This window comes from Sapajus apella, unplaced genomic scaffold (genome assembly GCF_009761245.1).
Source record: "Sapajus apella isolate SASKATOON/1434 unplaced genomic scaffold, GSC_monkey_1.0 scaffold71, whole genome shotgun sequence".
NCBI classification, from domain to species: Eukaryota; Metazoa; Chordata; class Mammalia; order Primates; family Cebidae; genus Sapajus; species Sapajus apella.
The window spans coordinates 8,852,677-8,866,539 of NW_022437011.1; the positions used below are offsets into that span (position 1 = coordinate 8,852,677).

The following is a 13,863-nucleotide window of genomic DNA, read 5'->3' on the forward strand; positions in this document are numbered from 1 at the left end:
TCTCTGCACATGTTGTTTCCTCTAGCTGGAATGCTCTAATCTAAGGATTGGCAAACTTTTTCTAAAGGGCCTGGTAGCAAATATTTTTTACTTTGTTGAGCCATATGGTCTCTGTCACAACTACTCAACTCTGCCATTGTAGCATAAAAACAGCAATAAACAATGTATGAACAAACAAGGGTCGTTGTGCCTCAATCAAATTTAATTTATGAAAGGAGGCATTGGGCCAGATTTGGTCTATGGGCAGTAGTTTGCCAGTCCCTGCTCTAATCCCCTCTCTTCACCCAGCCAACCCCAGTCACCCTGTAACACTTGGCCTAAATGTCACATCCTCTGAGAAGCCTCCCTTATTGTCCATGACCAGGCTCTAAGTTCCCCAGTTACATACTCTTTCATCACCCTCTGGAGCCCTCATTACACTCTTAAATTATCTCATTATTTAATCATTAATTTGTTCTATTGTTACTTATTTAATTGCTTCCTCTTCCAGACAATAAGCTACCTAGAAAGGACTATGTCTATTTTATCTCTATGGTACCCTCAGAGGTACTAAGAAGGTAACACTCCACATGAAAAAGAGGTTGGCTAGCCAGGCGTGGTGGCTGACACCTGTAATCCCAGAACTCTGGGAAGCCAAGGTGGGTGGATCACTTGAGGTTAGGAGTTCAAGACCAGCCTGGCCAACACAGTGAAACCCTGCCTCTATCAAAAACGCAAAAAATTAGCTGGGCATCTCTAATACCAGTTATTTGGGAGACAGAGGCAGGAGAATAGCTTAAACGTAGGAGGCGGAGGGTGTAGTGAGCTGAAACTGCACCACTGCACTCCAGGCTGGGTGACAGAGTGAGACTCCGTCTCAAACAGAAAAAGAGATTGGCTCTGGCCTCTAAGACTGTACCTTACTACAAAAGACAATATGCCTGGATTAAAAATAGTCTATGCTCTGGGAGAGAAGTAAAGATGCTGATGCTATTTTCTTAGGGCTTAGAGAAGGGGGATTTATTTTTGGAGCTGTTGTTTAAAAGTCTGACTTATGGACAAAGAAATATAGTACCTGATGGACATAATACTCAAGATCAAAGAGTGCAGCAATCTTTTCTTCCAAACTGGAGCTGGAACTATTGAACTTGTTGATCAGCCGTACCATGATCTGCATATCAGTCTCAATGACAACATTCAGCTCATCAAAGTCCTTCTTCAGTTCCTCAATGGGGCGGAAAAGCCGCTTTACCTCGGCCTGTCTTGCCTAGGGAGAGGAGCAAAGAGATGATTACATTGGTTGGAGACATCTCCCCAAAATGTCTGCGGTCTACTATGGATGCCCATCCTCAAAAAACTGCTGCTCCAAGCCTCAGTTTTCTCTAATCTGCACTATCAAAAATACTAACACTTTCTAAGATGCTCAGAGAAGAGAACCCTCAAAGTCCACCTATATAGGACTCTGCTCTAAAAACACAATCAAGATGTTCCAAGGTTCACTTATTCAACTCTGATTTCCAATGTTCAGGAAGAGCAGAAATGCTTCTTGTCACCATCACTGAGGTAAGGGGAAGCAATGCAAGCTCATCTTCAACCCCAAACATCACATGAAACAGCTAGACCTAAGGTAGAATAACCCACACCCTGCTTCTCCACCTTCCACAGTCAGAATACCTTGGCCTTGCCCTACCCAACCCAGCAACATTTTAGGTAAACCTGGACAGAGAAAACTATGGGTAAGAGCTGTCAGAGCAGGAGCAATTTGCTGATGAAAATTAAATCACTGTCATTATTGTCACTCTAACCACAGGTATACAGTTTGTTCAACTGTTTGAAATGGCTAAATTACTATATGTACTATACTTAAATCTTGAACAATTCTCTCTCAATCCCTCCCCACTCCACTCACATATAAAGATTTTAAAAATGAAGTTACACTAAAGGTGAATAAAAGACTTTAATTAAATATTTTATACATGTGACACTGTTTTCTTCCCAATTTGAGAGGATAGTGCCCATAAAGAGTCTGAAAAGTCACAGTAGTTTATGTATCTGTCTTCCAAGAAAAATTAAAAGGCACAGATATTTATAAAAAGCTAGATGATGAACAGCTGTCATCTCCAAATTGCTCATTTATTACCTATGGTTTTTTTCTCCCCAGTTACAAAGCACTCCATAGAAACACCAACCAAAGAAATCAATCAGCCTCTCTTAAAAAAAACCAAGCTCCTAGAGGAACAATCACATCCATGGGGTACTACATCCTGATTCTCTGGGCTAAAACAACATGAGATGCTCTCCCTACACCCAGCTAGTGGTCTCTGGATGGCTGCCAAAGCCAAGCAAAGAGGTCTGGGAAGGCTGAGTCACTTTCTAGAGCTGTGAGATGACAGGTAAGTGAGCACATTAAGAAACTAGGGACATTTGTCTCACAAAAACGATGTGTGCCTGGCTCTCAAGAAGGCCTTAAAAAAAAAAAAAAAACCAAAACTTTTTGGCCAGGACTAGGAGTTCACCACTGTAATCCCAGCACTTTGAGAGGCTGAGGGGGGTGGATCACCTGAGGTCAGGAGTTTGAGACCAGCCTGAGCAACATGGTGAAACCCCATCTCTACTAAAAATACAAAAACTAGCCAGGCGTGGTGGCACACACCTATAATCCCAGCTACTCAGGAGGCTAAGGCAGGAGAATTGCTTGCACCTGGGAGGCGGAGGTTACAGTGAGCCGAGATCACACCACTGCACTCCAGCCTGGGTGACAAAGCGATACTCCATCTCAAAAAACAAACAATTTTTACTTTCAAATAATTATAAATTCCCAGGAAATAACACAAATAGTACAGAGAGTGTCATATACCCTTCATCCAGCTTTCCCCAATGTTAACATTTTACATAAAGATACTACAATGTCAAAATCAAGAAAAGAGCCGGGCACGGTGGCTCACGCTCATAATCCCAGCACTTTGGGAGGCCAAGGTGGGAGGATCACCTGAGGTCGAGAGTTTGAGACCAGCCAGACCAACATGGAGAAGCTCCATCTCTACAAAAAATAAATAAAAAATCAAGAAAAGGATATAGGTACAATACCATTGACTATACAAGTTGTTCAAATTTCACCAGTTTTTACATGTATGTGTATCATTCTATGTAATTTTACCTGAGATATAAACTTATCTAATTACCAGAACAATCATGCTAAAGAACTGTCCCACCATGATCACAAAATCTACTATGTGCTACTCCTTTTTTTTTTTTTTGAGACAGAGTCTTGCTCTGTTACCCAGGCTGGAGTGCAGTGGTGAGATCTCAGCTCACTGCAACCCCAATCTCCTGGGTTCAAGTGATTCTCCTGCCTCAGCCTTCCAAGTAGCTGGGATTATAGGCACTCGCCACCACATCTGGCTAATTTTTTATATTTTTAGTAGAGACAGGGTTTCACTGTTAGCCAGGATGGCCTCAATCTCCTGACCTCATGATCCACCCACCTCGGTCTCCCAAAGTGCTGGGATTACAGGCACGAGCCACTGTGCCCAGCCTGTGCTACTCCTTTACAGCTACGCTTTATCCTCCCATTCTATTCTCTTACATCCCTGTGCCCTGGTAGTCACTAATTTGTTCTCCATCTTTATATTTCTGGCATTTAAAAAATGTTATACATACAGTGGCTCACGCCTAAAAACCCAGCACTTTGGGAGGCCAAGGCAGGTGAACCACTTGAGCTCAGGAGTTCCAGACCAGCCTAGCCAATATAGTGAGATTCCATCTGTATTTATATTTTTTAAATTATATTTTTTAAACAGAGTACTGGCCAGCAAAGATAAAAGAGCAGCAAACAAATGAAAGGTGGTAACTTTGCCAATGAAATTCGAATTGAATGTACATGGAGTTACAGAAGAAATGGCTGACTGTGGAAATGTTAACACTGCCACTGTTTGATAAGCTCTGGATGTGCAAACAGAGGAACTTAGCAAAGGCAAACTTACAGACACAAATTAGGAAAGTGATAAAAAGGATGAAATGACACTGGCAACAAACTTCACATTATAGTAATTCTCTGAGAATCTCACAACATTGAAAGTACAAAGGGTGAAATGTTGGAGGCTCATTCATACTTAGAAAGAAGTATGGTAATTAGTCAAGAGAGAAAAGATGCTTGCTCTATGTCATAGTTTTTTTTTTTTTTTTTTTTTTTTTTTGCATTCAGGGTCTCGAGCTATTGCTTAGGCTGAAGTGCAGTGGTAACCACAGCTTACTGCAGTCTCACTCTCCTGGACTCAAGTGATCCTCCCACCTCAGCCTGAGTAGTTAGGACTACAGATACATGTCATCATGCTTAGCTAATGCGTAAGTTTTCCCAGAAAACTAAAAAACTGACTGGGTGTGGTGGCTCACATCTGTAATCTCAGCTCTTTGGGAGGCTGAGGTGGGTGGATCGCTTGAGCTCAGGAGTTCAAGACCAGCCTGGGCAACATGGCGAAACCCAGTGTCCACAAAAAACACAAAAATTATTTGTATTTTTTGGTCAGGTGCAGTGGCTTATGCCTGTAATCTCAGCACTTTGGGAGGTCAAGGTGAGAGGATCACTTGAGGCCAGGAATTGGAAACCAGCCTAGAGAAACCCCTTCTCTATCAAAAATACAAAAAGGAGCCAGGCATGGTGGCACATGCCTGTAATCACAGCTGCCTGGAAGGCTGGGGCAGCAGAATCACTTCAACCTGGGAAGCAAAGGCTGCAGTGAGCCAACGTCATACCAGTGCACTCCAGCCTGGGTGACAGAGCGAGACTCTGTCTCAAAAAAAAAAAAAAAAAAAATTGTACTTTTTGACTTTTTGGTGTGAAATGCTGGAACACACCTGTAGTCCCAGCTACCTGGGAGGCTGAGGTGGGAGGATTACTTGAGCTGTAATCCTGCCACTGCACTCCCACCTGGGCAACAGAGACCCTGTCTCAAAAAATAAAAAAAGAATTAAATGGAATTCTCCTTAAATTTATCTACTAGTTTAGTGCAATTTCTATCAAAATTCCAGCAAGATTTTTTTTGTAGATTTTTTTTTTTTGGTAGAAAAAACTTTATTTTTTGTAGAAAACATAGACCATCTCTGGGCTATGTTGCCTAGGCTGGTCTCAAACTCCTGGAATCAGTTGATCCTCCCAAAGTGCTAGGATTGCAGGTGTGAGCTATTGTGTCCAGCATAATTCTAAATGTTTCTAATGTTTTAAATTACAGTGTACTAAATATTAGTATTGCTTTTTCATTTCTATATATGTTTATAACCAATAGAAATGTAGTTGTTTTAATGTCTGGCAAAACATTTTAAAGATCATGGAACAATCATAGTTTTTCCATTGATTAAGACTGTTTTGCATAGTTTCAGTGTGCACATTTTTACAATTCTACATAACATAAAATGAGGACTGCTGGTATATGATACGCAAATATTTCCTTCCAGTAGTTTATCTTCTGATCATCTTAACAGGGCATTTAACAAAACTTTTTAATTTTGGTGAAGTTCAATTTATCAGTTTTTCCTTTTATAAATCATGCATTTGGTGCCACGTCATAAGAGCTGTTCATCTGGTCCTACTTCCCAAAGATTTTCTCCTATGTTTGGTTCTAAAAGTTTTTCATTCTTTTTAGTTTCACGTTTTACATTTAAATCTATGATCTATTTTGAATTATTTTTTTTAATTTCTTTTGCCAAAAACTCCAGAGAATATATCAAATAATGAATTAATTTTATGGCCGGGCGCAGTGGCTCAAGCCTGTAATCCCAGCACTTTGGGAGGCTGAGGCGGGTGGATCACGAGATCAAGAGATCGAGACCATCCTGGTCAACATGGTGAAACCCCGTCTCTACCAAAAATACAAAAAATTAGCTGGGCATGGTGGTGCATGCCTGTAATCCCAGCTACTCAGGAGGCTGAGGCAGGAGAATTGCCTGAACCCAGGAGGCGGAGGTTGCGGTGAGCCGAGATCGCGCCATTGCACTCCAGCCTGGGTAACATGAGTGAAACTCCGTCTCAAAAAATAAATAAATAAATAAATAAAAATTTAAAAAAAATGAATTAATTTTTTTTAAAGGTATGAGGTTTAGATGACAGCTCATTTTTTTTTATTATGGATGCCCATTATTTGCTGAAAAAACTATTTGTCTTCCATTGAACTACTTTTGCACCTGTCAATTATCAGTCAGGTGTGTTAGCGTGGGTCTATTTCTGGGTTCTCTACTCTGTTCCATTGATCTATGATTGTTTCTCTCCACCAATACCACATTGTCTTGATCACTGTAACTACAGAGTAAGCCTTAAAATCAGGTGGTGTGTTTTCTTCCACTTCTTCTTTTAAACTTTTAGCTATTCTAGTTCCTTTGACTTTCCATACAAACTTTAAGCTAATCTACAAAAAAATCTTGCTGGAATTTTGATAGAAATTGCACTAAACTTACAGATAGTTAGGGAGAATTAACATTCTTTTTATGTTGAATGTTTCAATCCATGGACACAGTATGTCACTCATTTCATTTAATTAAATCTTCTTTAACTTCATTATCATCTTTCACCCAACTTTTATACTCTTCAGCATACAGATCTTGTATTTGTCTCATTACATTTATTCCTAAATATTTCATTTTTAGAGGAGCAACTGTAAATGGTACACATTTTTAATTTCAGTTTCCAAATATTCTGTTAGTATATAGAAATACAGTTGATTTGTGTTGTCTGTATATCTTGTGACATTGGTAAACTCACTTATTAATTCTAGAAGGCTTTTTGTTTTGGAGGCTCTTTGGGAGTTATACATGGACAATCATGTCATCTGGAAAATGAAATAATTTTTCCCTTTCCTTGCATAACTGCATTGGCTAGGACTGTGTTGAATGAGTGGTGAAAGTGAACATCCTTGCCTTGTTTCTGATCTCAATGGCAAAGTATTCAGTCTTTCACTGTTAAGTATAATATTGCATGAAGACTGTTTGTAAATGTTCTTTATCAGGTAAGGTTTTTATTCCTAGGTTTCTGAGTTATTACCATGAATGGGTACTGAACATAGTCAAATGCTCTTCGTGTATTAATTGACATATGATGTGATTTTTCTTCTTTAGCCTACTGATATGGTGGGTTATACTGATTATATTTTGTACACTGAACCAACCTTGCATTCAAGTAATAAATCTCATGTGGTTATAATGCATAATTCTGTTTACATATTGCTGGATTTGATTTGCTAAATTTTGGTGAGGATTTTTGCTTCCATGTTCATGAGGAATGTTGGTATGTAGTTTATTTTGCACTCTGTCTGGTTCAGGTGTCAGTGTGATACTGGCCTCATAAAACAAGGTGGGAAGTGTTTCTCCTTACATTTTCTGGAAGAAATTGTGCAGAACTGATGCTAGTTATTTTTAAATGTTTGATCGATAGCTCCAATGAAACTATCTGAACCTGGAGACTTCCTTTATAGGTTTTTCACTACAAAGTCAAGGTTTTTTTAATGGTTATAGGACTATTCATATTATTTCATATTGGGTAAATTTGGGTAATATACTATTTCATGCATGTTATCACATTTATATGCATAGAGTTGTTCATAGTATTCTCTTACTGTATTTTCTTTTTAATGTTTGCAGGACCTGTAATGATATTCCTGGTTTCATTCTTGATATAAGCAATTTTTATCTTAGTGCTTTATGTGTCTGTCAGTCTTATTTTGTTTTGTTTTGTTTTGTTTTGTTTGAGATGGAGTCTCATTCTGCTGTGCAGGCTGGAGTGCAGTGGCACAATCTCAGCTCACTGCGGCCTCTGCCACGTGGGCGCAACTGATTCTCCGCCTCAGTCTCCCGAGTAGCTGGGACTGTAAGAGTACACCACCATGCAATGTTCATATTTATCTTTTTAGTAGAGAAGAGGCTTCACCATGTTGGTCAGGTTGGTCTTGAACTCTTGACCTCAGGTGATCTTCACGCCTCAGTCTCCCAAAGTGCTGGGATTATAGGCATGAGCCGCTGTGCCTATTTATTTAGTCTTGATAGAGACTTAAAAATCACCTTTTGGTTTCACTAATTTTTCTCTACTGTTTTTATGTTTCCAATTTCATTGTTTTTTTTTTGGAGATGAAGTCTCGCTCTGTCACCAGGCTAGAGTGCAGTGGCACAATCTTGGCTCACTGCAACCTCCACCTCCTGGGTTCAAGCGATTCTCCTGCCTCAGCCTCCCCAGTAGCTGGGACTACAGGTGCGTGCCACCATGCCCAGCTAATTTTTGTATTTTTAGTAGAGACGAGGTTTCACCATGTTGGCCAGGATGGTCTTGATCTCTTGAACTTGTGATCTGCCCACCTCATCTCCCAAAGTGCTGGGATTACAGGCATGCGCCACAATGTCCGGCTTGATTTCTTCGCTTTATTTCCTTCCCTCTGCTTGCTTTGAGCTTGTTTTGATCATCTTTTCTTAGTAGGACCTTCCATTATAGATACAAGACCTTACTTCTTCTCTAATATAAGCAAATTTCTCTTTCAGCTTTAGTTGGTTGTATCCTGCAAATGTTGATAAGCTGCGTTTTCATTTTTATTTAGTTCAATATATCTTTTTTTTTTTTTTAATCTCCCCTGAGATTTCCTCTTTGACTTGAATATTTGGAGATTTTCTTCCTATCTATGAGCCTTCCAGTCACCAGTTGCCTTGGCAATGTCATCAACATTTTTTTTGGAGACAGACCCAGGGGGCCAATCTTGGGGGCCAGTGTCAGATACCAGCATTGATACCAGTGCCAGCACAGACGTGGCACCGACTTTACCGTCTGTGCACCTCAGGTATACAACTTTGATCTCATTAGGGTCGAACTTCAGCAGTTTGCCCACTTTTCAATGGTTTTATTTTTTTCTTGTTAATTTGTTCAAGTTTCTTACAGATGCTGGATATTAGACCTTTGTTGGATGCATAGTTTGTAAAATTCTGTAGGTTGTCTGTTTATTGACAGTTTCTTTTGCTGTGCAGAAGCTCTTTAGTTTAATTAGATCCCATTTGTTAATTTTTGCCTTTGTTGAAATTGTTTTTGGTATCTTCATCATGAAATCTTTGCCTGTGCCTATGTCCTGAATGGTATTGCCTAAGTTGTCTTCCCGGGTTTTTATAGTTTTAGGTTTTACATTTAAGTCTTTAATCCATCTTGAGTTCATTTTTGCATATGGTGTAAGGAAGGTGTCCAGTTTCAATCTTCTGTGTATGGCTAGCCAGTTATCCCAGCAACATTTATTGAATAAGGAATCCTTTCCTCATTGTTTGTTTTTATCAGATTTGTTAAAATAGCAAAGACATGGAATCAACCTAAATGCCCATCAAAGATAGACTGGATAAAGAAAATGTGGTTCACATACTCCACGGAATACTATGCAGCCATAGGAAAAGAATGAGATCTATCCTTTAGAGAAACATGAATGGAGCTGGAGGCCATTATCCTTAGCAAACTAATGCAGGAACAGAAAACCAAATATCATGTTCACTTATAAGTGGGATCTAAATGATGAGAATGCATGGACACGTAGAGGGGAATAACACATACTGAGGCCTATTGGGTGGAGGGTGGGAAGCGGGAGGGGATCAGGAAAAATAACTAATGGGTACTTGGGCCTAACATGTGGATGATGAAATAATCTATACAACAAACCCCCATGACACAAGTTTATCTATGTAACAAACCTGAACTTAAAAGTTAAAAATTAGAAAATAAATAAAAACTCAAGAAGAAAATAATAGGCTGCATTTTCCCCTATTTTTTATTCATTTCATTGTTTGTTCTTTCTTCCTGATACTTCAAGTTTCTTTCTGTTCTTTTTTCATTCTATTTGGAGAATATCCTTTAGTCATTCTTTTAGGGTAGGTCTGCTAATTTTCTTAATTTTCCTCTCTCTAAAAGTGTCTTGATTTCCCCTTCACTCCTGAAAGATACTCATGGCTATAAAATTCTGTGTGGACAGTTCATTTTTCTCCCAGCAACTGAAAAATGTTCCACATACTCTGGCCTCTATAGTTTCAGATAAAAAATTCACTATCACTCAATCGTTATTACCCTATAGTTGTGTTGCTTTTTTCTAGTTGCTTTAAAGATTTTTCTGTCTTTAGTTTGCAGAAGTTTAACTGTGATGCATCTTGGTGTTGATTTCTGTGAGTTTACCCTGTCTGGAGCTCACTTGGATTCATTTGATGAATCTGTGAGTTTATGCCTTTCATCTCATTTGGGAATTTGTTAGCCATTGTTTCTTGATTATTTTTTAGCCCCATATTCTTTCTACTTTCCATCTGGAATTCAATGACACAAATGTTAGATCTTTTATTACAGTACCCAAGTCCCCAAAGCTCTGTTATTTTTTTTCTCCAATCTATCTTCTGTTGTTCAGATTGTATATTTTTTATTTATCTGTCTTTAAGTTCACTGATTCTTTTCTCTGTCATCTCTGTTCTGACACTGAGCCTATCCGGGAACTTTTAAAATTTTAGTTATTATATTTTTCAGTTCTATAATTCCATTTGGTTCTTTTTTATATCTTGTTTCCTTGCTGAGACTTTGTTTCAAGAATGTTCATACTTGCTTGTTGAAGTGATTTTATAATAGTTGTTTTAAAATTCTTGTTAGATAATTTCAACTTCTGAGTCATGACAGTGTTAGCATTTGTCTCAGTCTGCTCAAGCTACCATAACAAAATGCCATATATTGAGTAGTTTAAACAACAGACATTTATATTTTTCACAATTCTGAAGACTGGGTAAGTCCAAGATCAAGGTAAGAGTCAATGTGGTTTCCGGTGAGGGTCCGCTTTTTGGCTTACAGATAATCACCTTCTAGCTGTGTCTTCACATGGTAGAAAGAGAGAGTGCTGGTCTCTCTGATTCTTCTAAGGACATTAATCCCTTTTAAGCCCAACCCTCATGACCTCTCCTAAACTTATTGACTCTCAAAGGTCCCACCTCCAAACAACATCACACTGCAGGGTTAGGGCTTCAACTTATGAATTTGGGGGAGACACAAACATTCAATTCATAACAGCATCTGTTGATTATCTAATTCAAGTTGTGATTTTCCTGGTTCTTGTTATGAGGAATGATTTTTAATTATATCCTAGACATTTTGGGTATTAAGTTATAAGATTGCAGATCCTACTTAATCTTTTTTGGTAGCCATCCTATTTAGGGTTAATATACTGGTTCTAGCTTACTTGTGTGGATTGTGGCTCCAATGACAATTTAGTTTTCAGAGCATTGTAGTGCTATTCTGGTCTGCTTCCTTTGTGTGCTACCCAGAGGCCAATCTAAAAACCTGGGCAGCATTCCACACTATAGTTGAGTTCCTAAACTTTGTTGTATTAATTCTGGTCAGTTTCTTGCATGAGGCCTATTGGGTGGAGGCTGGGAAGAGGGAGGGGATCAGGAAAAATAACTAAAGGGTATGTCTAGGACTTCATATGCAAAATCCCTTTCTCTAGCTCCCCTCTCTGCCAAATCCTACCCCTACTCTCTAGTTGGAAGGGGTAACAGCTTCACCTGCCACCACTGGATGCTGGCCACTGGGAGTGGGAGTCTGGGTTCCTCCCTGGTCCTCTATTGACACCACTTTGGTGGCAGAATCAAAGCACTGCTTAATTGCTGCTGGCCTGAGGATAGAAGTTCATACTTCTCACTTATTCCACTGGCCCTACCCCAGAGAAGGAAGCAGAATGCTGCCTTACAGTCTCATTGCCTCTGAGTTGGGGATGGAAGTACAGACTCTTCATTCACCCCAGCTGGCACCATGTCATCAGGGAGAAGTAAAAAAACATGTTGGTGCTGCCAGGCAGAGGACAGATATTCAAGTTCACCACTCCAGCAAGATAAGCAGCCTGCTACTGTCAGATAGGGGATGGAAAATCAGGATTGGCCTCTCTTGGTAATACACCAGCAGGGGAAGCAGAGAGCACCTACGGGGCGGAGGATGAAAAGTCAAGCTCTCTGCTCAACTCCCACTGACACCATCTTGGTGGAGGAAGCAGAGCACTGCCTTCTACCACTGTTTTGCTATCAGGAATGGATATGAGTTCAGGCTCTCCATTTGGCTTCCAGTGACCCCAGTGGAGGAATCAGAGTACAGCTTGCTACTACCATCAGATAGGAGGTAGAAGTCCAGACTCCCCAATTCAATGTCCACTGCACTAGCACTAAGTGAGGTGGGGAGATTTTCATAATCTTTGGCGAGAGTAGGACAGGTATTGTAAATAAGGTTTCTGTCCTGTTAGGATGTGCTTTGCTCAATTCTTTGTCTAGAAATAGCAGGCTTTTCTTATAACTTTTTAAAATCTGCACCAGTTGACATTTCCAGAATGTGGGATTTGTCAACACTCAGTCTAGAATATATAGGGGACAAAAAGAAAATCCAAGGAAGTCACTGCCATGTCATTCCTCAAGCTCCAAGATCCCTAGCCAGTCTGCTTCCTTCTGACAGTGTTTTACAGTCTTCCTAAATTTGCTTTTAGTATTATGTCCAGGGTTTTTAGCTACCCTTAGCTGGGGGAATAGGGAGAAATTAGTCTATTATATCTTGCCGACAAACGAAAGCATAAGAAGGCCGTATCTTAAAATACAATAATTTATAGAATACAGGTGAACAATAGCTGACATAATAAAACATAAAACCATCAAGCAATTTGTAGGGAAATAGAGGGGTAAGTAGATGAGATTCAACAATAACAACCCAAATCTGCTGGGAGAGAGAGAGCTTTTCCAAGAACCAAGGAACTTCGGGAAAGACTGATTCACTTAAACCTACTAAGCTACCAATGGATACAATGTAATTGATGTTCTTCTCCCCCAAAACATCAAATTCCCAAAAACCCACTAATTTAATCAAGAGGATATAGCTGAATATCTGATACTATTATATATATAAATCACAAAAGCATTATCCTGTACTTGTAAGACACCACATAGGCTAGGTTTAAAGATTAATAAACAAAAAAAGAATGGCATCTGTAGCCAGGAGCTTAAGATATGTAAGAAACTATCTAACCAATTTAAAATCCATTTATTTGCCAACCCCAGAGCCAGCTCGGATAGCACACTGGCAGTGAGCTGAGTCAGTCCAAATGGGCTCCAAATGAAAGCAGGAGAAGGACCTCAGGACTTAGCACCTCAATGACGGTGCTAACAACCTAAGTTCCACAGCATCACGGAAAGAGTATGATAGCCAGATATCAGAGGTGGGCAGCTGGTGCAAATGAGCAGGAGCTGGGGTCTTACATTTTGGTGCTGATACTGGGATCTCCCTGCAAGGGGAGAGGACTTTTTTTTTTTTCTTTTTGAGACAGTTTCGTTCTTGTCACCCAGGCCAGAGTGCAATGGCATAATCTCAGCTCACTGCAACCTCCACCTCCCAGTTTGAAGCAATTCTCCTGCCTCAACCTCCTGAGCATCTGGGGGCATGCCACCACGCTCCCAGATGCTCAGGAGGTTGCACGCCTGGCTTAGATTTTTTGTATTTTTAGTAGAGACGGGGTTTCGCCATGTTGGCCAGGCTGGTCTCGAACTCCTGACCTCAGATGATCCACCTGCCTCATCCTCCCCAAAGTGCTGGGATCACAGGCATGAGCCACCGTGCCTGGCTGAACGGAGTATTTTTAATTACAAAAACAATTAAAACTTTTAAGTAATCTCTTGCTTTTACATTTTTAAATACTTTTATAAATATTCATACTTTTCTACACTAATTGAATTACTAGGGTAGGGGAAATGCCATCACCTGAGAAAAGGAAATCCAAACACACTCCCAGGGAAAGCAAAGAGAAGAAAAAGGGGTTAAGTGGATCCTCCATCCACAGAGAAGACATTGAACAGAAGCTGACTTGTTAGGCCGGGCGCGGTGGC

At 39.9% G+C, this 13,863-nt stretch overlaps 1 protein-coding gene across 1 annotated transcript in view; it reads right to left on the reverse strand.

Annotated features, from left to right (window-relative positions):
- Positions 1 to 13,863, reverse strand: part of SIL1 (SIL1 nucleotide exchange factor) — a 230,843-nt gene that overhangs the window by 75,454 nt on the left and 141,526 nt on the right. Inside the window, exon 6 of the mRNA XM_032250522.1 lies at positions 1,055 to 1,246. Coding sequence (XP_032106413.1) covers positions 1,055 to 1,246 — 192 coding nt within the window. The remainder of the gene's footprint in view (positions 1 to 1,054; positions 1,247 to 13,863) is intronic.